The sequence below is a fragment of the Quercus robur genome, chromosome 8, assembly GCF_932294415.1.
Source record: "Quercus robur chromosome 8, dhQueRobu3.1, whole genome shotgun sequence".
Classification (NCBI taxonomy): domain Eukaryota; kingdom Viridiplantae; phylum Streptophyta; class Magnoliopsida; order Fagales; family Fagaceae; genus Quercus; species Quercus robur.
In genome coordinates, this window is record NC_065541.1 from 41,480,494 (window position 1) to 41,504,386 (window position 23,893).

The following is a 23,893-nucleotide window of genomic DNA, read 5'->3' on the forward strand; positions in this document are numbered from 1 at the left end:
AATTGAATTTCAGTCCTTGTCCCCCACACCTCACAAGCACTTATACTTGTGGAATGACCATCGCACCAAAAATATGGTGTGGTGTGGTGTGATTTTATTTTTATAATTTATAATTATTGTAGTTTAGTCTTTATCTCCATCCAAAATTTTATCCTTTTATTTTGATTGGATAACGAAACAAGATACATATAAAGTGATAGTATCTATAGTATACTATAGTTTTCCGAAATAGGCCAATTGGCCGGCTGCAAACATTCCCACTTCAAAAGAAGTTAACCAAACAATTTTGTGAAGGTTACCAATAGCTTTATTTATGTTCACATGTCGTAGACAGTCACAAACTTGTCGAATTGTTTGATGGAAATATTTTGGTCAGATCATTTGGCAACACGACACTAGTACCCTACAAAACATAAAAATGGTATTCTCATATCTCACGACTTCAAGATGCCAACAGACATACTAAAATACGATTCAAACACTCTCATAACTCAACTTACATTATGTAATGTTTACGACACAAATGTTCAAAGTTTAAATTCTTCTCCCCGTTGTAATTATCAATTTTATATAATAAAAAAATATGATATGTTTTAAAAATTCTATAAAAAAAAAAAAAATAGTTATATTTCTACAAAAAAAATTAATTTTTGGACAACTTAGTTACAAAATTGGTTGTAGCATAAGGCTACAACTTTACTCAATAAAATAAATATTACTACATATTTTGAAAATCTAACCCTTTAATTGCATATTCATTGTGCTCTTAATACACATGTCAAATTTGGTATCAATCAGATATTATTTACTATATGATCTATAAACTTATATTTTATACATAATTTTAAATTATAAAAACTTGCAATTTAAATCATTTATTGATGACATGGCTATTTTTTTTTAGTAAACAATAATATTTATTAGAACACATACGAAAATAGTAATACTATTATTTTAAATCGGGTTTATAATACATTACATTACAAAACCAGAGTACAACTACAAAAGAGCCTAACCTTTGTAGTTGATGACATGGCCATTAATTTTTAATTTTCTAAAATTTTTGCAAGCATGAAGTATATAAAAAGAAGATGTAATCCAATGGTGAATTTGTCAAAATTCACATTCAATAAAAACTAAAAAGATATTAAGTAAAATTGTAGTTTTGGACTACAACCGATTTTGTAGCTAAACTTTGTCCTTAATTTTTTTATAACTAGTGAAAAGACCTATTTGGAACTCCCCCTCCCTCAAAAGATAGAAAAAAAAAAAAAAAAAAAAAAAAAAAAAAAAAAAAAAAAAGGAAAGTTTAGATTTCTTAGATTCAAATATTCACAAGGGTGAAATTTTCAAGAAAACAGTCATTATTAATATATATATATATATATATATATATATATATATAGTATGCATCAAATTCAATTTAAAATAATAAAATTTCTTTTTTTTATATATATATATATATATAGTATTTAAGGGCCTATTTGGTAAGAGGATTTAAATATAGTTTTTTTTTCTTTTTTTTTTTTTGCAAATCATAAAATGTGGGTCTCACACTTGAATATATTATTTGGTTGATGTTCTCTAAATACAGTTTTCGAAAAATGGTATCATATTTTCCTTGTTCAAGCTAGGATTTTGAAAACAACTGAGATGGTGTTTTCAAGATACAGAAAACGTTTTTAATGGCATAGTTGTAAATAAAATGAAAATAGTTGATCCCATAAATTTTTCCAAACTCTTCTATCTCTTAAATTAAAGAGCTTATCTTTATCACCAAAAAAAAAAAAAAATCTCATGCTCCAAATTTGAAACTTATCATTATCCAAAATAATATTAATAAAATACATGAGCTTTATCCCCTTATCACTAAAAAAAAAAAAAAAAAAAAAAAAAAAAAAAAGAGGTAATCTACAAATTCTAGACATTACTTTTTGTAAACTTTTAAAAAAAATATATGAAAAATAAAAATGGTCTCCCAAACATCATTTTTTTTTTTGTTTTTAGTATTTTGAAAATTGTTTTTAAAAGTGGGAGCCAAACACATATAATGTAAAAATTATTATCTAAAACCTAGTTTTACTTTCGATTTTTTGAAAATTGTTTTCATATTGTTTTGAAAACAAAAACAAAATTCTCCTACCAAACAAGACCTAATATTGTTTACTCTTATACCTCCTATTTGGCATCAATATGCACTTCCACTATTATGATCGTCAACTACATGGTTACCACATTCCGTACTCTAAAATTTAATAGTTACCCACCAAGTTCCCCTCGGGGGGACTAAGGATGAGCATGGGAGCAACTTAGTTACATATTGGTTTTGTTAAGTTGATGAGCTCCTAACTCTATTGTACCTTTGCCTATAAGGGAATGCTTAATTCCTAGTTAGCTGAGACTTAGGGTGTGTTTATTTGGATGTGAAATGGGGTGGATGGAAAACTTTGGAGAGAAAATAGGAAGAAAAACTTTTTTAGAGTGTGTTTGGTTGGGTGAGGAGGAAGGAAAATAAATGGAGAGACCTAGGTGTTTTCTCCCCAAGCTCACCGAAAAATTTTCACCCCAAAATGGAGAGAAAACTGGGCGGGATTCCAAAAATACCCTTGGAATTTACCTCCAAGTCTCCAACGTGTTGGCTGCTTCTTTTGTTCCTTTGATTTTTTTTTTTCTTTCTCTATTATTATCGTGTTGGCTTCCTCTTTTCTTTTCTTTTTTTTATTTTTTTTCTGGATGTGTAGCTTTCTTCTTCTTCTTCTTCTTCTTTTTGGTGCTTATATGTTTATTTTTTCATTAATTTTGGTTGGTTTTTGTTTTGTTTTATTTTTTTTTATTTTTTTTAGAAAACAGTTTTGGATAGATGCATAAGGATGGTTGTTGCTTAAAATTTGGCAACAAGATAATTCGCCTTTTCTCCCATGAAAGGATTAGGATCAGTGTACACCATTTTCACATTTCCATCTTCATCGCAAAGTTTAAAGCATTGATGAAATGTAGAACCGATTATGCCATAAGTGTGTACCCAAGGGCGTCCCAACAACACGTTGTAGGAAGTATCAACATCAATTACGTGGAAAAGAGCATTAGAATACAATTCTCCTATTTCCACTTTTAATGAGATGCTTCCCATGGCTCTTTGTCCAACTTGGTTGAAGCTTTGAATGCTCAAGTTGGATGGGGACAATTGTTTGGACTTCATCCCCATTACCTTGAATGTCTTATAAGGGAGAAGATTTCAGTTGATCCATAATCCAATAGGATTCTTGATAACCATACATCTCCAATTGTGCCCTTAACATATAAAAACTGATTCTGAAAATTTTCCCCAAGCTGGAAGTCCTCATCACTAAACATTATGCATGCCAAACATGAAATGCATAGTCTAGGTGACAAGGGTTGTGAGGAATTGCCTTCTTTCCCTTTAGAAACATCATCTTTTGCATTTTGGCTTAATTTTTCCTTTTGTGGTAATGACAAATATTGGCCTGGAAGCAAAGTTACTTCATCTACCTCTCATTCATTGTCATCAATTGAAACCATGCAACATTGCACAACTTCCTCTTTCATTTCATCCTTGGAATGATTTTGAAGAAATTCCTTAGGAAGATATTCAACTAGAGTTATTGGCATTCTCTCAGATTGAATATATTTTTCTTCCTCTAAACTCATGCTTTTCTTTTGAGTGTTCTTCTTTTTCTTCTTGTTTTTCTTAGAATCCTTCCTTTTGTGGATATTAACTCCTAGCTTCTCAAAGGGCATAATGATTGGTAATGGCCTTTCAGCCATTTTCTTGGATTGCTTACCAATATATGTTAGCCATTCTTCTTCATTTCCATCTTTAGAGGAATTTTCCCAAAAGTCTAATTTTGCTTTAGTCATAAGCTCATAAAGACTTGGGAGACTGCTTTACTCGACCTTGACATTAAGAGTCTTTTTGATCTTTTCAACATTATTTGGTTTTGCCCCCCAGTGGGCAAGGCAAAGTGGACTTTGGTTCCTCCTCAGGCAAAGTGGACTTTGCTTCCAAAGAAATGCTATTTGATGCAGCAACTGGTACTTGAGAGGAATTATTACCTCGATTTCACCATCATTTATCATTTTTCGAATTATATTCTTCAAGATATAGCATTTTGATAGAGGATTGCTAATGATTCGATGGTAGCAGCAATATTTAGGGTCATTTATCTTATCAACTTCAGAAGGTCTTTTAGGCTCAGGGAGTTGTATTGCTTTTTCTTTCATCAACTCGTTAAAAATCCCTTCCACATCATCATCATGGAATGAGTATTTCATTTTCTTTTTCTCTTCAAGAGTGAGATTTTTCGAGCCTTCCTTTCCTTTCCCAATTGGACTTCCATTTTTGACAAAGGTAGCCATTACTTCTCCATTATTTCGGGGCTTTTTTCCTTCTGTATTTTTTTCTTCTAAATTACGCCCCCTTTGCATGGTACTCTTTTGTCAGGCAATTTGTCTTTCAACATTGCTCGCCTTAGAGACCAATGCATCAAAACTCTAAGGTTTTGCAATCCCTATGAAAGTGGCAATCTTTGGTAAGAGATTGTTTGAACACATTTGTACTGCAGATTGTTCAGTCAACTTTTCGGAACATTGGAGATTTAGGCTTCTCCATCTTGTAATGAAGTCATTGACACTTTCATTTGACTTTTGTCGAGCATCGGCTAAATCAATGATTGAAACTTTCTTCTTTGAACTCACAAATTGGGCAAGAAAAGCCCTTTGTAAATCGTCTCATGTGTGAATTGACTCTGGTTGTAATTGGGTGTACCAAGTGAATGCGGAACCCTTGAGAGATTGTACAAACTATCTTATCAACAAGGCATCTGTCAAAGCAAATTCTCCACAGGCCGAATAGAAATGTGCCAAATGTTCTTGAGGGGAACCGGTCAAACCATCAAATTTTTCAAAGTTTGGTTTTTGATAACCTATTGGGAATGGAACATTATCATAATGGGCTGGATAAGGCTTTCGACACCCATGAACGGGTAAATTTATAGATGCCTAAAATTCTTTGATTCCCTCAGCAATGAGTGTCTTTAATTCATCTGGTGTTATAGAACTAGATGATGTGTGCCCTTCTTCGGCTATAGGCACATGAGTTCGAGCAAATGTACTTGCTTGAGACGCTACTTGGGCTCCCAAGGCTGCTATTTTGGCATCTTTTTCAATAAGTTTCCTTTGCAACTCTTGAAGTTGCTCTTCTAAATTTGTGGTGCTAGTTACTAGAACCGGCATGTCTTCAGAATCACTTTCATTTGAGATCTTTAACACTTTGCCAAATTGGTCCATTAGAATTTCTAGAAAGTCTTCTTCTTGAAAAATAGACTCTGAATCTCTGTAAAGTGGACTATGAAAATCACTTTGTGTTTCCATAGTATCAGAAGAAGTGGTGGAGATTGAAGAATCATTGATGATGGATTGGGACATGGCGCAGGCCCTAGAGCGTGTGATAGGACCTGAGTAAGGCCTTGGTGACTTATTAACCTCCTCACAAATCTCTGTCACATTTTTGTGCTTTGAACTTGTCCCTAATCCAAAATTTTCTTCTTTTGCCAACAAATAGCCTGAGAAGAATGCCCATTGTTGAACCTCCAAGTTTGACTTGGCCCTTTTTGATTGTTCAGCACAAAGAGCCGTTACCGGAAAGTGATCAAATAATTCAAAAGCTTTTTCTAGGACCTTGCTTGGTTGGTGACAATGTTCCAATGGAGGCATCAATGTCCATGTCTACTTCTTTTCCCTTGATAACATGATCACTCTTTGGTGAAGTTAATTCAAGAATGCGAGGTCACATTGCCATTGGTCGAGGAGTCACCTTTTGCTTTAGTGATTCCTTCTTTGAAATCTTGATAGATTTCTTAGTGACCTTAACCTTTGGGGTTTTAGGATGACTAGCTTCCCTTTCTTCAGTTGAAGTCATCATTACCGACTCGATTGTTCCCAATGTGATTAGGATGGAGCCAATCATTATTTGAATGGGGAGAAGCCTTGGGGCCATACCCATGGTGTTAAGGTCATTCGCATTAGAACCTTTGGTTTGGGACTTCTTAGCTTTAGCACCTTTCCTTGCTCTCCTCTTCTTCAAAGTCTTTGAAGTTGACGAAACTTGGATGTTGGTCACGTGTTCATCATTTGGTACCTCCAGCTTGATGGAAAGGGGACCAAGGGTGAATTTCATGCGACAACTATTTGCTCCTTATGCAGTTGCAGGAAGCTTGTGGAAGTAAACAGTCACTTGGGGAGCCATTGGTAAACCTATCACAACACGAAGATTGATGTATAAGAAACATAGTTGGAGATGAAAAGGAGAAAGGGTCCCATTGGGTGTGCCAAAAATTATGTTGACGAAAATTGTTAACCAATGTTTAACAATAATTGTCAACTTATGTTTAACAAACGTCGTCAAATTATGTTTAACAAATATTGTCAAATTATGTTTAACAAACATTGTCAAATTCGTCAAACATAATTTCACTCATAGGTCTTTTGGTGTATAAGTTTTATTGAAGTGAGTAGTGCCCATCTAAGATAATGTATCTCTTAATTACAATCCCTTGTTTCAAGGGAAGACCCTTTGATTCCAACCATGTCATCTTTGTACGTAAGTTTATTTATTTTTATGTTTAAGGGGATATATGTTTTTATTTATTTGTGGATGCACCTAATAATTTATTTAGATTGCCTACGTACCCTTGGCAGGGATCAAGCCACTTCGTAGTTCTTAATTTGAGGTTTTAGATTTAAAGTCTCAAATATGGTTTTGTCCCATTTTAAATGATGGGTCTTTAAGTCAATACTTGGCTTTTAATTAAGTATTGACATAATTTTGTATTTGGGTGAGATAATTGGTTTTAATCTCAAGGATAAGTCAAGGACCATGTTTTTATGGAAATTGAATCAAGGATTCTCTTTTTGAGAAGTTAAAATTCCAAGCAATTTTCCCTTTCTTTCATTTGCTTCTTTGTAGGAACTTTAATGATATTTTGATTAAGGGAAAGAAAACTCCTTTGAAGCAATTTTATTCATTGTGAACAAATTTGAAATTGGAAAATTTCTCTAACCCAATTTTATGGTCATTTTATTTTAAGAATTATTAACTCTAATCTTGTTTAAAGAATTAATAATCCCAAAGAATTAGTCACAATTAATTTGGTAGAGTTAATGCCTCCATTAATTTGATGGTGAAATCAAGGACTCCATTAAAATGGTAGAATCAAGGACTCCATTAACGGGATAAGGTCAAGGACTCCATTGATGTAATAGAGTCAAAGGCTCCAATTAATTTGGTAGAGTCAAAGATTCCATTGATGGGGTAGAGTCAAGGACTCCATTAATGGGGTAGAGTTAAGGACTCCAATTAATTTGGTAGAGTTAAGGACTCTATTGATAGGGTAGAGTCAAAGACTTCATTAGTTTAGTAGAGTCAAGAACTCCATTAGTTTAGTAGAGTCAAGGACTCCATTGATAGGGTAAAGTCAAAGACTCTATTGATGGGTAGAGTCAATGACTCCAATAATGGGTCTCCCTTGTTTTATGGACAATAGCAGACTTGCTTTTTGATAATGCTATGCCCACCTTTCCTTTATCCCTTATTTTTCTCTTCTTAGTCATTTCTTATAGGTAAGGGCAGGTTGAGTGGCTTTTTAGCCTCACGTGGACTCCTTTTTTTTTTTTTTTTTTTTTTTTTACATATATATATATATATATATATATATATATCTATATTAAATACTTTTTGGTCTCATCCTATTATTTAGTCCACAACATTAGTGTCACTTCTGTTTGTGTTGCTACGTAGGTGTATGTACCTATAACACTTTTTATGACACATTTTTTTAGTTTCAACAATTCTCACATTTTGCAGTTCTAACATCACATATGACAGCTCTTTTTCTCACATTTGGTGGTTCCCTTAACTTTTTTCTCACATTTAGTGGTTCCCCTTACTTTTTTTCTCACATTTGACAGTTCCATTCTCACATTGTGCAATTCCAACATCACATATAACAGTTCTTTTGTCACATTTGATGGTTCCCTTATTTTTTTCTCACATTTGGCGGTTCGATTCTCACATTGTGCAGTTCCAACATCACATGTGACAGTTCTTTTGTCATATTTGGTGGTTCCCTTTCTTTTTTTCTCACATTTGACGATTTCATCCTTACTTTGTGCAGTTCCAATATTACATGTGATAATTCTTTTGTTACATTGGGTGGTTCTCTTACTTTTTTCTCACGCTTGACGGTTCCATCCTTACATTGTGCAGTTCCAACATCACATGTGACAATTCTTTTCTCACATTTGGTGGTTCCCTTACTTTTTTCTCATACTTGACGGTTTCATCCTCACATTATGCAGTTCCAATTTCACACGTGACATTTCTTTTGTCATATTTGGTGGTTCTTTTACCTTTTTTTTTATTTTTTTTTATTTTTTACATTTGACAGTTCCATCATCACATCGTGCAATTCCAACATCACATGTGATAATTTTTTTTTATCACATTGGGTGGTTCCTTTACTTTTTTCTCACACTTGATTGTTCCATCCTCACATTTTGTAGTTCTAACATCACTTGTGACAATTCTTTTCTCACATTTGGTATTTCCCTTAACTTTTTTCTTACACTTGACGGTTCTATCCTCACATTATGCAGTTCTAACATCACATGTGACAGTTCTTTTCTCACATTTGGTAGTTTCCTTACTTTTTCTCACATTTAACGGTTCTATTCTCACATTGTGCAATTCCAACATCATATGTAATAGTTCTTTTGTCACATTTGATGGTTTCCTTCTTTTTTTTTTTCTCACATTTGATAGTTCTATCCTCACATTATGCAGTTTCAACATCACATGTGACGATTCTTTTATTACATTTGGTGGTTTTTTTTTTCCTCATATTTGACGGTTTCATCCTCACATTGTACAGTTCCAACATTACATGTGACTGTTCTTTTGTCACATTTGGTGGTTCCCTTATTTTTTTTCTCACATTTGATGGTTCCATTGTCACATTAGGCAGCACTAACATGATATTTATCTATACTTTTGTCACATTCAATAGTACTCTATTTTTTTTTCTCACATTTGACAGTTCCATTATCACACTATGCAGTACTAACATCACTTTTGACCGTACCTTTGTCACATTTAATGGTACCCTAATTTTTTTTTTCTCATATTTGACAGTTCCATTGTCACATTGGCAATACCAATATCACATATGATCGTAATTTTGTCATGTTCAATGGTTTTTTTTTTTTTTTTTTTACTCACATTTGGCAGTTTCATTGTCATATTAAGCTGTACCAACATTACATATGGGCGCAACCAACCCAACCCAACCCCACCAAATTACCTAATAATTGACAAATATATATAACAAAAATACTCCTAAAGTCTCTAAAATTCCGAAATACCCTTAAATATACTAAAATTACCAAAACACATTCTAACAATTAAAAATTACGAAAATAACCTCAAAACTCTCAAAAATTATTGGGATATCCTTAAAACCTAAAAAATGGCAGAAATGACCCTAAAATCTAAAAAATTACTAAAATGCCCTCTAAACCTAAAAAGTAATCGAAATATCCTTTGATACTAAAAAAATGACCTAAATGACCATGAAACCTAAAAAATGACCAAAATAACCTTGTAACTTATAAAGTGACAATAATGCCCTTAGAAGCTAAAAAACGACCGTAATGCCCTTAAACCTAAAAAATTACGAAAATACCCAAAGAGCCTTAAAAATTACTGAAATTACCTAGAAACCTTAAAAATTTTGATATATCCTTGAAACCTATAAAATGACTAAAATACCTCATTAAACTTGGAAATGACCAAAATACCCCCAAAACCCTCAACAATTATCGGAATACCCTTAGAACCTAAAAAATGATCAAAATACCTTTAGAACTTAAAAAATGACCGAATGACCCTAAAACCAAAAAAAAAATCGAAATACCATTTGATACTAAAAAAATGACCTAAATGACCATGAAACCTAAAAAATTACTGAAATAACCTTGTAACTTAAAAAGTGACAATAATGCCCTTAGAATCTAAAAAACGACCGTAATGCACCTTAAACCTAAAAAATTACCAAAAATACTCACAGAACCTTAAAAATTACCGAAATTACCCTGAAACCTTAAAAATTTTGATGTACCCTTGAAACCTATAAAATCACTAAAATACCTCATTAAATTTGGAAATGACCAAAATATTCCCGAAACCTTCAACAATTACTGGAATACCCTTAGAACCTAAAAAATAATCAAAATACCTTTAGGACCTAAAAAATGACCAAATGACCCTAAAACCAAAAAAAAAAAAAAAAAAAAAAAAAAAAAAAAAAGAAGTCTGAAATTACCCTAAAACATAAAAAATTATCTAAATAACCAAAAAACCTAAAACAATAACCAAAATTACCCCATAACACTTGAAAATGACCAAAATACCTTCGAAACCCTTTAAAATTACCATAAGACCCTTAAAACCTAAAAAATAACTTAATGACAATGAAACCTAAAAAAGGACCAAAATGAGTCTCTAACCTAAAAAAATACTTAAATATGCTTAGAACCTAAAAAAATGACCATACTTTTGTCACATTCGTTGATACTCTAATTTTTTCTCACATTTGACAGATTCATCATTACATTGGGCAGTACAAACATTGCATGTGACAATTCTTTTGTCACATTCAGTGGTTCCCTTCTTTTTTTTTTCTCATATTTTATAGTTCCATTCTCACATTGTGTTATTCCGACATCACATTTGATAATACTTTTATATTTGGTCCCACCACAAAAGTTACTTCTTTACTCACTAATAACTGCTCATCACCATAGCAATTTAAAAAAAAAAAAAAATTGTAGCTCCATTTTCCTCATTTTAAAAGCTATTAAAAAAAAATTTAGATCTAAAATCTAAAACAAAATAAATATCCCAAAAAATTAGCCCAACCACAATATTACTAATAGTATAGTTAAAAATAATTAAACTCAATTAACCAATTTTAACAAAAACAAACAACCCAACCCTTTTAAAAATTTTAAACTAAATATTTTTGTCCTTCATAGTTTATCATTTTGATCATAATGAAAAGTGTTAGCCTCATTTGAGTTAGCAAAGCCTCCACCAGCTAAGTCTAAGAGAGCCGTAATAGGAATGAAATGTTTTCTTTGTTAAAGGCATATCAGTGCCACAAAAGGTCAATTTTAACATAATTGGCTATTAAAAGGTCAATTTTCATTTCTCTCTACTTTGTTCATTCACATTGGCGGCTGACAGTAACTCACACTAACTCCTTGTCTCAGCAAGACCTATTGACATATGTATTAGTATCATAAATAATATGATGCGGTAGATGACCACTTGAGAAGAAGCAATTTAAACATAATGTTTGCTCTTGTATTTCTTGATGAAGTTGTTTTATAGACTCTAAGTGTGCGTTTTATGAAGTTGTTTTACCTGCCTTTTCTTCCTTTTATAGGCTCAAGAAAGACTCTAGCTGGCTTGGTTCATTTAGAAAGAGTAAATAAAAATCCAAAAATGTTACAGTTCACAATTGCACGAGCTACCAGAGAATCTCATGAACCTAATGTACCAAATGTTATTTTTGTTATGTGACAACACTGTTCCAAAATCAGATTCCAATAGTCCTGCTTTTTAAGTCACTGATAATATTCCATGTTCAAGAATTGTTACTAAAGGATCTGGTTTATTGAATAGAAAAAATCATTATGTGGGAATCAGTTATCAGTCTCCACAAACTAGAAAAGAGAGTAAAAACAAAAGTCATGATTAAATTTAGAATGTTCTTAGACTATGTAGGTACCACTCCCAATTCTATAATTGGCAGATTGCATGCAAACCCTGCAATATTTGCTTGCCATAGATTATATGCGCGAATCCAAGGTGCGGTTGATCATCTTGATGTTTTTAAGAAATTGTCAAAATTAGGAATTCTGAGAGTTGACCTCAAACAATACAAATCATTTTGGATGATTGATTGTTAAAGCACTACTAACAAATTTTAAAATTTTACAGTGCTGAGTTGTCAAGAGAGTATAAGATTATATTTAAAATATACAGAAATATAGAGGTAGTAACTACAAAAATAAGCAAATACCTTGGACCCAAAATACTAACATATATATACATAAGAATAACTTTATTGCAAAGAGACTATTTCATGAAAAAAAAAACATGAAGTAGCCTAAAGAATTACAACTGAAAAATATTTACATATAAATTGACTCTATGAAATTTTGAATAGAAGTACCATTTGTGAGACCCAAAGCAAAGGATCACTCATGAAGAGAAATAATGAAAGATGTTAGCAATTGATTTGATGTGCACTCCATATCTTCAAAACACTAACATATACTTGAAATTACCACTATATATCTGTTCACATTACAGGTTAGACCTATCACACTTGATTGGAGAAAGGTGAACATGTAGCAAGAATTTCAATAGAAAAACAAGCTCTCACTACATAGCCTAAGGCATTTTTCAAAAAATGCAGGTACACTCATGTACAATGGTCACTTCAGGCCTTGAAGCATTTGTGCATGTTGAACTCATCCTAAAGAAGCACAGTGACCACAAAGGATGCTAATTTCCAACATAACAGAAATTCTCAATGCCTAGAACCACCGACCAAGGTTTTGGAATCTCAAGGGTTTTTTTTTTTTCTCCTTTTTTGGGGTAAGTAAATCTAAGACTATAGATTTCAAAGTGCATTATTTATATTCTCTCTTATTATCACTTCAACTTCTTCCAAAGGACATTTAGCACCCATCTTCCAAGACATAAACCTCATGTAAAAGGAAAGAGTGGAATTGAATTGCTCATCGGATGTAACAAATCCCAAAAATGAAAGCAATAAGGAAAATAAGGGAAATGTAGCAAGAACAATTCTAATAGCAATAGCATACCCTATGAGAAAGGGAATCAAGTCTCATAAAATTAAAAATAATTTACACTTGACATAAAAAAAAAAACCATGTAAGACTGTCAATGCAAGTCCAAGATTCCTATTCAAGATATTCCTTATGAAAGCCATAAGAGGTCTCTCTAACCATGCAAACTCCAAGTTTACTCTTAATGACCAACACTAAAAGGGCCACTTTGGCATGTGTTCACCAGTATAATGTTATCAGGACAGTTGAGCACCAGTATTTGTCAACACCTTTTAATTCTCAATGCAGTTAATGTAATTGCATGTACCAAGCAAAGGCCAAGCTCTACTTAGACAGAATTGCTAGAATAACAACACCAAATCTAAAATACAAGAAATAACCCTCACTTGATGCCACATGACATTTCATGCATGCTTCAGGTTTAAGGAAGCAGACACCTTTACTAAAATCATACTAGTTAGTAAATTAATCCAAATGTAATGAGAAAACATAATAATATAAGTTGTTTGCCCCCTAAGAGACATTTTAGTTATTGGTAACCACGACTGGCCAACAAATCACTGAAGTTCTAACCATCTTGGCCTCTCCAGCTCTCTTTTCTTTGTGACACCACACCACCAAATTTTCATCAAATCTCATAGGCTGTTTTGAGCAGCATGAATCAACTAAGATAATAATATTCTTTATGTTCCCAGTAATTTCTTGGTGATTTAAGTACATGGTCTCCACAATTTGTCAACTAAATCACAGAAGGTTCATTTGGACTGCAGCTTTGAGAACTATTTTGACTATTAAAAATTTATATATGAGGAAGATGTTGACATAAATAATATAATGTTTATAGTTGATAATAAATAGTTGAATACCATTTCTATGGATTTTCCTTTGTAACTTTTTCCAAACCTAAACAACGAGGAAAAAAAGGAGATTTGACCCCCCAATTTATTAAATTCCTCATGGAACTCATTTTCTGTAATAGTGGAAACATAAAACATTTAGAATCATGATCATTGTTGGGGGGGGGGGGGAATTTATACCTCTAAATAAAATATTGGGAAGCCAAGCCGAAACTTAACTATGGGCTCTTGAGATAGTGCCCAAAGGCTTTCGGTGTGATGACAAGCCTATCCAAGCAAGAAACAAAACGCTGCACTTGACAAAACAGCAACAGAAGCATAATGAAAAACGTTTTACTACATTTTAATTAGCACATTAATGGTCCTGTTCTGATAGTTCAAAGGAAATAGATTCTCTAGTGGTAAGGGTGAAGTTACACTTAAGTCCAACAATCAATGTGTAAATAAATTTAGGAAAAAATATTAAGTCCCAGGGGTTCTTATACGTCTCAGTTAAGAGGTATTTATGGTACTTTCAACCATCATTACATCAATGTGAGGGAAGAGTTTGATTGTTATAAATACATCATATCCTTCAACAGTAAAATAAAATGTAAAAATTAAAGGTTCCATGAGAAGGAAAAAAGGAGGATTAATTGGCATGGTATGAAGGGAGAGAAAGATCCCAGCTCAGTGTAGCGAGTATCAAACTAAGATTTCGATGAGTGTGTGCGTGCATAAGGCATGAATGAGGTAATGTGGGCTGTTTTGAGTGAGTGGAATGGGATTAACACTGAGGTTAAGGCTTTTTGTGAGTGGTGGGCTGTTTATGACTAGTTGAGAGACATTTATGGGCTGTGATTGTGTGAAAGGGAGAAAAGAAGCTTCTAGGATTAGATGAATGTGGGCTCAGGACAATGAGTGGTGAGCTTGAGGAAAGTTAAACCACCAGCAAAGTGGCAAACGAATTTAAAGTTTTAGAGGGGCTAGTTGTCCTCCTGTGGGCTGAGGTGTTTATGTTCTTATAATGGAGCTTTCTGAGAAGCATTAATTAACAAGAATCCAAAAACGTAGGACTAATCAAAGGTCGTGAATCAAGGTTAATCTTCCTGGGATTTTTGGTCAGAAGCATTGTTATGGATTCCGTTCCGTTCCGGCCGAAACGACTGGAATTTCTCATACCGGCGTCTAAAATGGAATGGTAATACCCTTCATTCCACCTCGGATTAAATTCCGCCCCATTTCGGCCCGTTCCGGCCAATTTCGGCTGAAATTCATTTTCCAGCCGGTATGAATTTTGTCTTCTTATTTTCCCTTTCTGAACTTGATCTGCATCTTTTTTGCTAGATCACTAAAAATCCTCCTCATTCTCTCATCTATATCTCATTTTCACACTTGTAGCTCCTTGTCTCTCTATCATCTCTCACTATCTGACCCTCTTAACCATGACAGAGAAGTTGAAAAGAAAATTGAAGAGCAAGATGAAGCAAAAAAAAGTGTGACTTGCGTAACAAAAAGGGAGAAGAAGAAGATGAGAAGAGGAGAAAATAGCTCAGAAGGTGAAATGATGAAGAAAAAGTAGCAGTAATGAAAGAAGTAGCATTTGAGTAGCTAATAATGTTGTCACTAGTCACATGGGTGGGTTGGGAAATGGGAAAAACTGAAAAAGAAATCAGTAGGGAGCAGCACTAGTCACATGTGGGTGGGTTGGGAAATGGGAAAAACTGAAAAAGAAATCAGTAAGAAGCAGCACTAGTCACGTGGGTGGGTTGGGAAATGGGAGAAACTGAAAAAATAGTCAATAGAAAGTTTCTTGGAAGTTCACTTGTGTACAATTACACAAAATATGAGTTTTATTTTATATTTTTAAACCATAAATAAATGTTTTTTTAAAATAATAATCCCACTTCTTTTAATAGAAAACTATATTAAATTTATTATTTTATAGAATAGTAATAATAATATATAAATATATATTTTAGCCGTAATTCCGAAACGGTTTCCAAAACGGTACCCGAAATTAACGGGTACCGAAATATTCCATTCCAATGAACAAACCGAACCGAAACGGTATTCATAACAATGGTCAGAAGTAGGAGATTTACTTTAGGGGCTACCTTGCTTCTCTGGGTAATGATGGGATTTTAGAGTGTTTTGCATTAAATGCTAGGATTTCTGGGGCTGAGCTTGATTAAGGCGTGTATCAAGAACGAGTCCTAATGCTGCAAACTGATATTGGTCCCCAAGAAGTAAGATTCAACATCCCAAGCTAGGTGTCAAACTCTAGGTCCACTTTAGGGGGTTCTGCTGGAGATCCCCTTAGCCCTCCAAACCACATATTCCCAATATTTCCCCTTAAGGATTCATGGGCTTGGCACATGAATCATGTTTTTGAACTTTTTTAACGTTTATAGCATCAATTCATTGAGGTTTGGAATAATTTGGTTTTAGCTCCCCTTCCGCTAGAGGTGTAGTCTTAGGGAAGGTGATGGAGCTACATTATCCTTGAGATATGACAGCCCTTGGGCACTGTTTACGTCAGGTAGAGGGTGGCAGAAACTGATGAGACAGCCCCCTAGTTCATCCTCAAAGGCTTGGTTCTCTTGTAGGGGTCTCTAGTTGTTCTTTGGTTAGAGATGAACAAGGGCTAGTTCCCCATTCCCAATCTTCTGCCTCCTGCTGATGTCCTCTGGATTTGGGCTTGCTTACATGGGCTGGTTCCTTTGGGCCGGTTTGTGTGCATCCTACAAAATGGACAACAAATGTTGGCCATGAGTTTTCATTCCTGATGGGCTTTTGTTAGTACATATTTTGGGTTTTTATAAATACTGGTAATGGGCCCTTGATCAATTTGTAATATTTGAACTAATAGGACAAGTTTCCAAAATGCCTTTGTAAGTAACATCTACTATGATGAATTCCATATCGTAAATAATGTTAATAATCGCATCATAATTTAAATGATAAGCTTGTGAGATTGAATATTTACCATGAGTGTTGAAGGTAAATATTATGGATGTTGTGATACAAATGATGACCATGTATTTCATGGGTTTATAATATGAGAACATAATTTTCAAGATAACTCCCTATGAGCTTTCATAAGACGATTGTCATGGTTTTTGCCATAGTGATGTTTAAGTAATGATCATACCATGATATTTTTCTTTGCCAAGCGTTAATAATCTTGGGCTTTTTGATAAAATAGTGTCGATAAAAAATGAGTTTTGGATATTACCAGTGGGAACTGGGCTTTTTGACATTGCCAATGGAGATTGGACTTTTGATATTGCCAATGAATATTGGACTTTTGATATTGCCAATGAAGATTGAGTTTTGACATTACCAATGGGAACTGGGCTTTTGATATTGCCAGTGGGAACTGGGCTTTTTGACGAATAATTTGCCATGGGTTTGAATCATAGGCTTTTATCATGGGGTTGAATCCCATTGGAAAAAAAATAGTATTGCAATGAACTTGAATCATGGGTTTTTTCGAATATTTGCTAAGTATAAAGTTCTTGGGCCTTAGAAAAGATTAGATTTTTATCTCGCTCACCAAATAATTTGGGCTTTTACGAGAAAATGCTAGGTCCCATGGTGTTATGCATTTTGTAGCCTAGTTTGTGATAGAGAGGAAAAAAGGTTGTGGGCTAGCATAGTGATAGTCAGAAAAATATTTAGGCATGCCCAATAATTTGTTTGTGATATTTTGAAAAGAAATAAGTAGGTATTATTTAAATAATATTAGATGTGAAGAAATGTACCCCAACAACCATTATAGAGCAAGACATATATTAAATAATAATGATCTTATTTTCGGAATATAGAAATTTGTGTAATCAAAACTATATCCTAGCTGTGACTTGTCACTAAAATAAAATGATCCTATCCAATTAGGCAAAAAGTAGTGGAACCCAAAATTTGACATCTAGAGAATATAAGAGCAAAATTAAAATGTTGGTTTGAAACTTTTGATTTCAACTTGCCTAAATCCCAAACTAAAAGAATAAAACCCAAATATTTTGCTTCAGTAATAAAACTAAAGGATCTAAAATCAATGATATTCGAACACCAAAACCATATCCTTAGGGAGTTTAGGGTTCTGAAGTCATTCAAATCCAAGAAACAAAAAACCACATATGAAAAGAAAAAAAAAAGAAGAAAAACGTGATTCTGATCGTTGAAAATGAAAAAAAAAAAAAAAAAAAAGAAGTAGTCTCAACTTGGAGTTTGCAGAAGCAATCTCAACTCTCAAAAGCATCAACATTATCTTCCCTGGATCGCCTCAGAAATCAGAATTGAAGGAACACAATTTTTTTGGTTGCTTTTATATGCTTACATGTTCTGCTGGTAACTGGTAACCATTAAATTTAATTAAACGATCAAGATTAAAGCTAATAGAATTGTGTGGTTTAGATTTTAGTGGGTTCCAGACCCCAAAAAAAATAATGTTCATGCTAACTAGTGCCCTTAGGGCACTCGTTAAGAATCCATTTTAGGAAAGTTTTGACATCACTTTTATGGGAAATGAAAAAAATTGTCAAAACATTAATTACTTTTTTTCTTTTCCTATAAAAACTTTCTTTAATTGAATTCTTAACAAGTACCCTTAGAGCACTTGTTAGTATTTCCCAAAAAATAAAGGGTAACATAGAATGACCCATAGGCAAGCCATCCCATAATCACTAGCTGTTGCTTTTTAGCCTTGACATCCCTATAAGCGGACAGGGAGCTTCAACAAGCTCCAGTGAACTACTCATCAGGAAACCCATTATAGAGAAAACTGAGAGGAAGCTTTCTGGTTGGAAACATTTAATATTTGTTGAAAACTGAGAGAAAATAATTAATGCTTTTTGACTTTTCTTTTTTGGGCGCGTAATATACGTGGTCGAGGGCCGCGTTGGTTGCACTGTCAAACTCAAATATATACAAACGGGCCTTGGTGCTTTAAATAGAAGGGAACGTCGTTGTGCCATATGAAAAGGAAGCAGCTGGGCCCCCGGGCCCATCTTATTATATCAATTTTGAACAAGCTAACAATATTTGTGGGCAAAATTTAATTCGAGGGTTACTTATAAAAAGGATATGATAATTTTTTTTTTGTTACTGTATAAATTTAACAAGAAAAAGTCGAGTTTTGTACTTCAACACTTTCTAGTATTTTTAATAGAGATATTTATAACTCAAAATTTCCCTTTCACTTGTAGCTATAATTATAATAATAGGAAAAATTTTAGTTCTAAACAAGTTTGGAGTTATTATAGTAATTTATGAGATTATCTATGATGATGCCGTAAAATCACCAGTGCGTTATACGATCCACGCTCGCTCAAACTAACAACCTGCAAGAAGAAAAAAGTGATTTCGCTGAGGGCATCGGTGTGGTGTTGGCCAAATACTCTCCGACGGTCAAGTTAGAATTGTTCTCAACTCTAGAGTGCTAGAGAGGATAAATCATGCGTACCTTGATTTGTGAGGGTATTGGGGCTTTTATAGTAGTAGGTTGACCTCTTCTCCTTGATGTAGAAGTATTTTCCTTATAGGAATCCTCTTGAGTAATCCCAAACGTGATGGACAAGACATTTCCTTGTAGAGTGGATTTTTCATTAACGCACGTATCTTTCGGAATGCTCTTTGCGCTAGGTTTCTGATTTCCTTGGAGACTCTACATGTGCAACAAGAATCTGGAATCATTCTAGGCCCTGGGCTTAACTGTTGCCGGCCCATGGGCTTGGATCCGTCAGGCCCAATGTGGTGAAAGCCCATCATGCTAAATTTTGCCCCTTCAATCATATTTAAAGAGTGATGCTATGAATGGGATAGGACATCCTTATTTTTCTTAAAACGAACTTTCTTATATATTAAAATTTAAAACTGAAAATGTTAATTCTAATTTATTTATTTTTTAACACAAGTAGCAAGAGGCTGTAATCCCAATAACACTTGGTAAATTCTAATTTTGTTTGTTATCTAGGATTAAATTACTAAAAGAAAAGAAAAGTGTTTTGGAAAAAGCATAAGAAAGAATAATCTAAGCGTTAAAATTATAAAATTAGAAGTTAGAATAGACAGCATTTTTTACAAGAATCAATCAAAACTGATAATATATAAAAAGAAAGGGGGAGCTCAATGTTAGGAATCCATTGGGTTAAATATTGCTTTTCTTTTATTTCTCTTTCCTTTTTCACGAAATGGTTAATTACTTAACTGCTTTCATTGATAGTAAACTAATCATAGCATGCAATTCTTGAATGCTTTCATCATTGATTATTATTATTATTTTTAACATAGTAGTGTTACACAAGTATGTTTGGAGAAATTTCTTTGGTGGTCAAATGACCATTCATGAACACCACGTGTGTGATTGTCATTTCACAATTATAAAATTCTTGTGGGGGTGTAGAGGGCAAGGGTCGAGATTCAAGTTTCTAAGAGGAAGCTTCACACGCATATAAACTTAAATTTAATTAAAGTAAAATTTCTATCTTATATAAAAAAGATGATCATTCATGACACATGATTAATGTGTCAAATTATATTTAGGTTTTTATGTTAAATAAATTTAGTGTAAGGCAACAAAAATAGAAATAATGTAACCTAATAATAGATTTATTAAAAAGATACGTAAACTCTTAGCTTCCACCTCCCAAAGCTTTGCTTTTTATCTCACTTTTCTTCTAAAAAAGCAACAAAACTAATTTTTTAAAAAATAGGTTAAATTAAAATTTTTGTTTCACTTTTAACAAATAAGCTAGCAAAAACTAAGTGAAATTCAATGGATATTATCCACCAGAAACTTTTTTAACTAATTTCATTTCTTTTTGATGTTAAAAATATGTAATTCAAGAGGTTAAGCAATTGTTTGCTACATTATTTTAAATACATGTTTTCAGTTTTTAAACAATATTACATGTATTTTCACACACTTTTTTATTCATATATATTTCTAAAAAAACTAAAAAATATTATTTAAACACACGTACCAAACGGGTATTAAATATTAGTGCCCATTATCTCTACACACAACCGTACAGACACTTTGCAGCAAAATCATGGCTTCGTATCACAATTCGAGCTCAATAAACATTGCCATTCAAAGAGAGTAATGAGGGGTAGCTCATGGGAACACGACTCAACGAGTCAACGTAATTACGTAACCCGACACAGAAGCCAAAGTTGAAAGTTGACACATTTGACATATGGGTTGTGTTAACGGCCCGCAAGCTCAAATTTTCTTTACTTTTTTTCTGACACAGTTTTTGTCTTTTTATTCAATTTATGTCAATTTTTAGTTTTGTAGTGGTTACTGATAAATTTTTTTTTGTCTTTTCTGCACTTAACCAGCACCAAGCTGTCTCACTACATCTCGGATCAAAACCTTTATTATCTTCACCACCTCTCTCTCTCTCTCTCTCTGTGTCTCGGTTTCTCTGCTTTTGTTGTTTTGAATTGAAACCAATTGTCATTTTGGTTTCAGTTTTCATTTCTCTTATAGATGGAGAACCCTCTGCTAAGCGGAGAAAGCAGTAGAGCTAGAGCGGCTGGTCGCAAGAGAGAGCACCATAATCGTTCTGAGGCCATTGCTTACGGCTCGAATTTTGAAAAGGCTGCTGCTCTCGTTGATCTGGTTCGTTTCATTCCCTGTTTCACTTTTTTCACTTTTTTAATGTATCCAATAATTCATCTTCTTTCCCTTTTTAAGAAAGTGTTTATTTTTTGGGGTGTGTTAAGATTAGAGTTTTGGTGAATGTAGTTGTGTTTTAATGGTGAATTTAATAATGGGTTTTGCGTTTGGTAATTATGTAACAATGTAATGAATGATTGTAGTTATAGTTGTTTAGGCTTATTTTATTTGTTTTGGATGTGGAGTTTTGGAGGATTTAGATGTGATTTGGTGATGTTGAGGTGAATTTTCAAATGGGTTTGTGTTTGATAATATATGTAGTGGGATAAAACTTAGATGTAGTCCTGTACATTAGGTTCTCAATTGCATTCAAACACTTGGTTGCATTTGCCAATAAGACATAAATAGCATTATGCTTCTTGTTAATACTGATTTTTGAAGTCTATTTCATAATGGGCTTGTCTTTAGAATTTCAAAATAGGTTTCCGTGAAGACAAGTTAATTTGAGCTTTTACCATAAAAGAAAATGAAAAAGAAGAGTCATACGAGAATTCAAATTGATTTTGAAAAAAATTAATATCTTGTAATGTGTGGTGATAGAATCATAGAAGGGGTGGCACATTAATCTGTTTGACATTTACAATACATTGGTAATATATGTTTTTTTGTTTTTTGTTTTGTTTTGTTTTTTTTTTTTTTGTTTTTTTCTCAAATATTGTCCTTCCATTTTATGATTGCAATCTTTCGTGATTTTGTTGAAAGCCTTTAAAGTACATGATGAAATCAGGGATATATTTCTGAAGTTTCTTTTTAATAATTCTGTTAACGTGTGTAACTAACCAAAGAAGAAGTTCATTGATGTGCATCTCTTTTCTAATTTTTATTTTTTTTTATCCTCATAAGGTGTCCTTTGTTTTACATTGGATTTTGTGATATTTGGAAGACTTACAAATTGTGTAACCAAGAAAGAAACAAATAGAAATTTTTAGCCTTGTCTACCATATCTCTCTCTCTCTGAACAACTATATAACATTATTTGAGATTTTCAGTCATTACTTCTTTAATATTCTTATTCTCAAAATTTTCCAACAAATGATTACTTTTTATTGGTTATTGGCTGAAAATGCTTTCTGCAGGCTGAAGATGGTATTGGTTTACCTGAGCAAATTCTTGATCAATCAAACTTCCAGACTGCTGCAAAATCCTACTTCGTTTTTATTCAATTTGATTTCATTTGGTCCCTCAATTATTTTGCAATGATAATCCTAAATTTCTTAGAGGTTGGGTTTTTTTTTTTTTTTTTTGGTAAACCATGGTATTTATTTATTCTGAACTTTCTAAACTCTGTGCAGAAACCTTTGTGGTGTACCAACTATTCTACAGATTCTTGCAATGATAGGGATTACTACTTTCTTGGGCAGTTGCCCTACTTAACTGGTGAGGAGTCTCTTATTTATGAGGTAAGAGTTAGATATTTAGAAGAATTGTATATGACCTCTAGACTGTTGATGACGTATGCTGCTATTTTATTCTTCTTTTGAATACCATTGGAGTTGGTTGAACATGATTGGCATGGCAAAATTTGCAAAAAAAATATAATTTTAATAATAATTATTTAAAATGGAATTGTTTGAAAACTATTTAGGAATCTAGTTTATAGGACAAAGCCACTTCTGTTCAGCATCTGTTTGCTATCTTTGTGCCAAGTGGTTACCTTATATATTTGAAATGATTGGAGTTTCTTGTTGATGTAGGATCTTAAAAATTTTTGCACCAAATTAGGATTTTAATGATATTTTTAATGGTTCTTGAATAGGATTTGATGTTTAAAGGTGTAGGTAAGGTTAAGTAACAAAAATATTGGATCTTGAATGAATTTGAAGGCTTTTTGGTGTCAAAATAGTGAATAGAACATGAAACAAAATAAGATAAAGCCGAAGCAACCACATCTAAGTTTCCTAAGAAATCACACCCTCAAGGCTTAAAAAAATTAGCTGCTGGAATTTTATTAAAGTCAATCGCTTTATCTAAATTTTATTGACTACATAGTACATAGAAGCTATTACCAAACCCAATTGTAGAAAGGAGTACGAACTACTAATAACCTCTTCTCTAGAAGGACCAACAATCCTAATAACAAAGCAAAGTAATTAGGTACTTCAAAATCAAATAGAAAAAGACTCAACATACATATAATTAGACAAATGGGCCCGTAGTACAGCCCATTCCAGAAAATCTAGAAAAATACTAGATTCCCCTTATTCTAATAAATCTTAATTAAAACTGATCTAGCGACTTTCTAACCTAAATAAACTTAAGGGCACATTCCACAAACCACCAACCACCCTGAGGTCTGTAATAATACAAACTATTAAGTTTAAAACATTTTAAAACTTACTAATTTCATCCTAAAAAGACAATTTTGTCCCTGAACATTTTAATCCCTAACCCCGTTAGCTATTCCGTTAGTCAT

General features: G+C 33.1%; 2 protein-coding genes and 1 long non-coding RNA gene across 5 annotated transcripts in view; 2 read left to right on the plus strand and 1 right to left on the minus strand.

Moving 5' to 3' along the window:
• LOC126695543 (uncharacterized) overlaps window positions 1-23,893 on the minus strand; it is a 71,469-nt gene that overhangs the window by 9,688 nt on the left and 37,888 nt on the right. The gene's annotated exons all lie outside the window — the stretch shown is intronic.
• The window catches only part of LOC126695542 (uncharacterized), a 72,219-nt gene that overhangs the window by 6,992 nt on the left and 41,334 nt on the right, over window positions 1-23,893 (plus strand). The gene's annotated exons all lie outside the window — the stretch shown is intronic.
• LOC126695540 (two pore calcium channel protein 1-like) overlaps window positions 20,902-23,893 on the plus strand; it is a 40,729-nt gene continuing 37,737 nt past the window's right edge. Inside the window, exons 1-3 of one of the 3 annotated variants that reach the window (XM_050392347.1) lie at window positions 20,902-21,423; window positions 22,557-22,700; window positions 22,773-22,880. In XM_050392347.1, coding sequence (XP_050248304.1) covers window positions 21,292-21,423; window positions 22,557-22,700; window positions 22,773-22,880 — 384 coding nt within the window. In that variant the 5' untranslated portion in view covers window positions 20,902-21,291. The remainder of the gene's footprint in view (window positions 21,424-22,556; window positions 22,701-22,772; window positions 22,881-23,893) is intronic. The other 2 variants (XM_050392344.1, XM_050392346.1) reach the window with 2 other exon arrangements.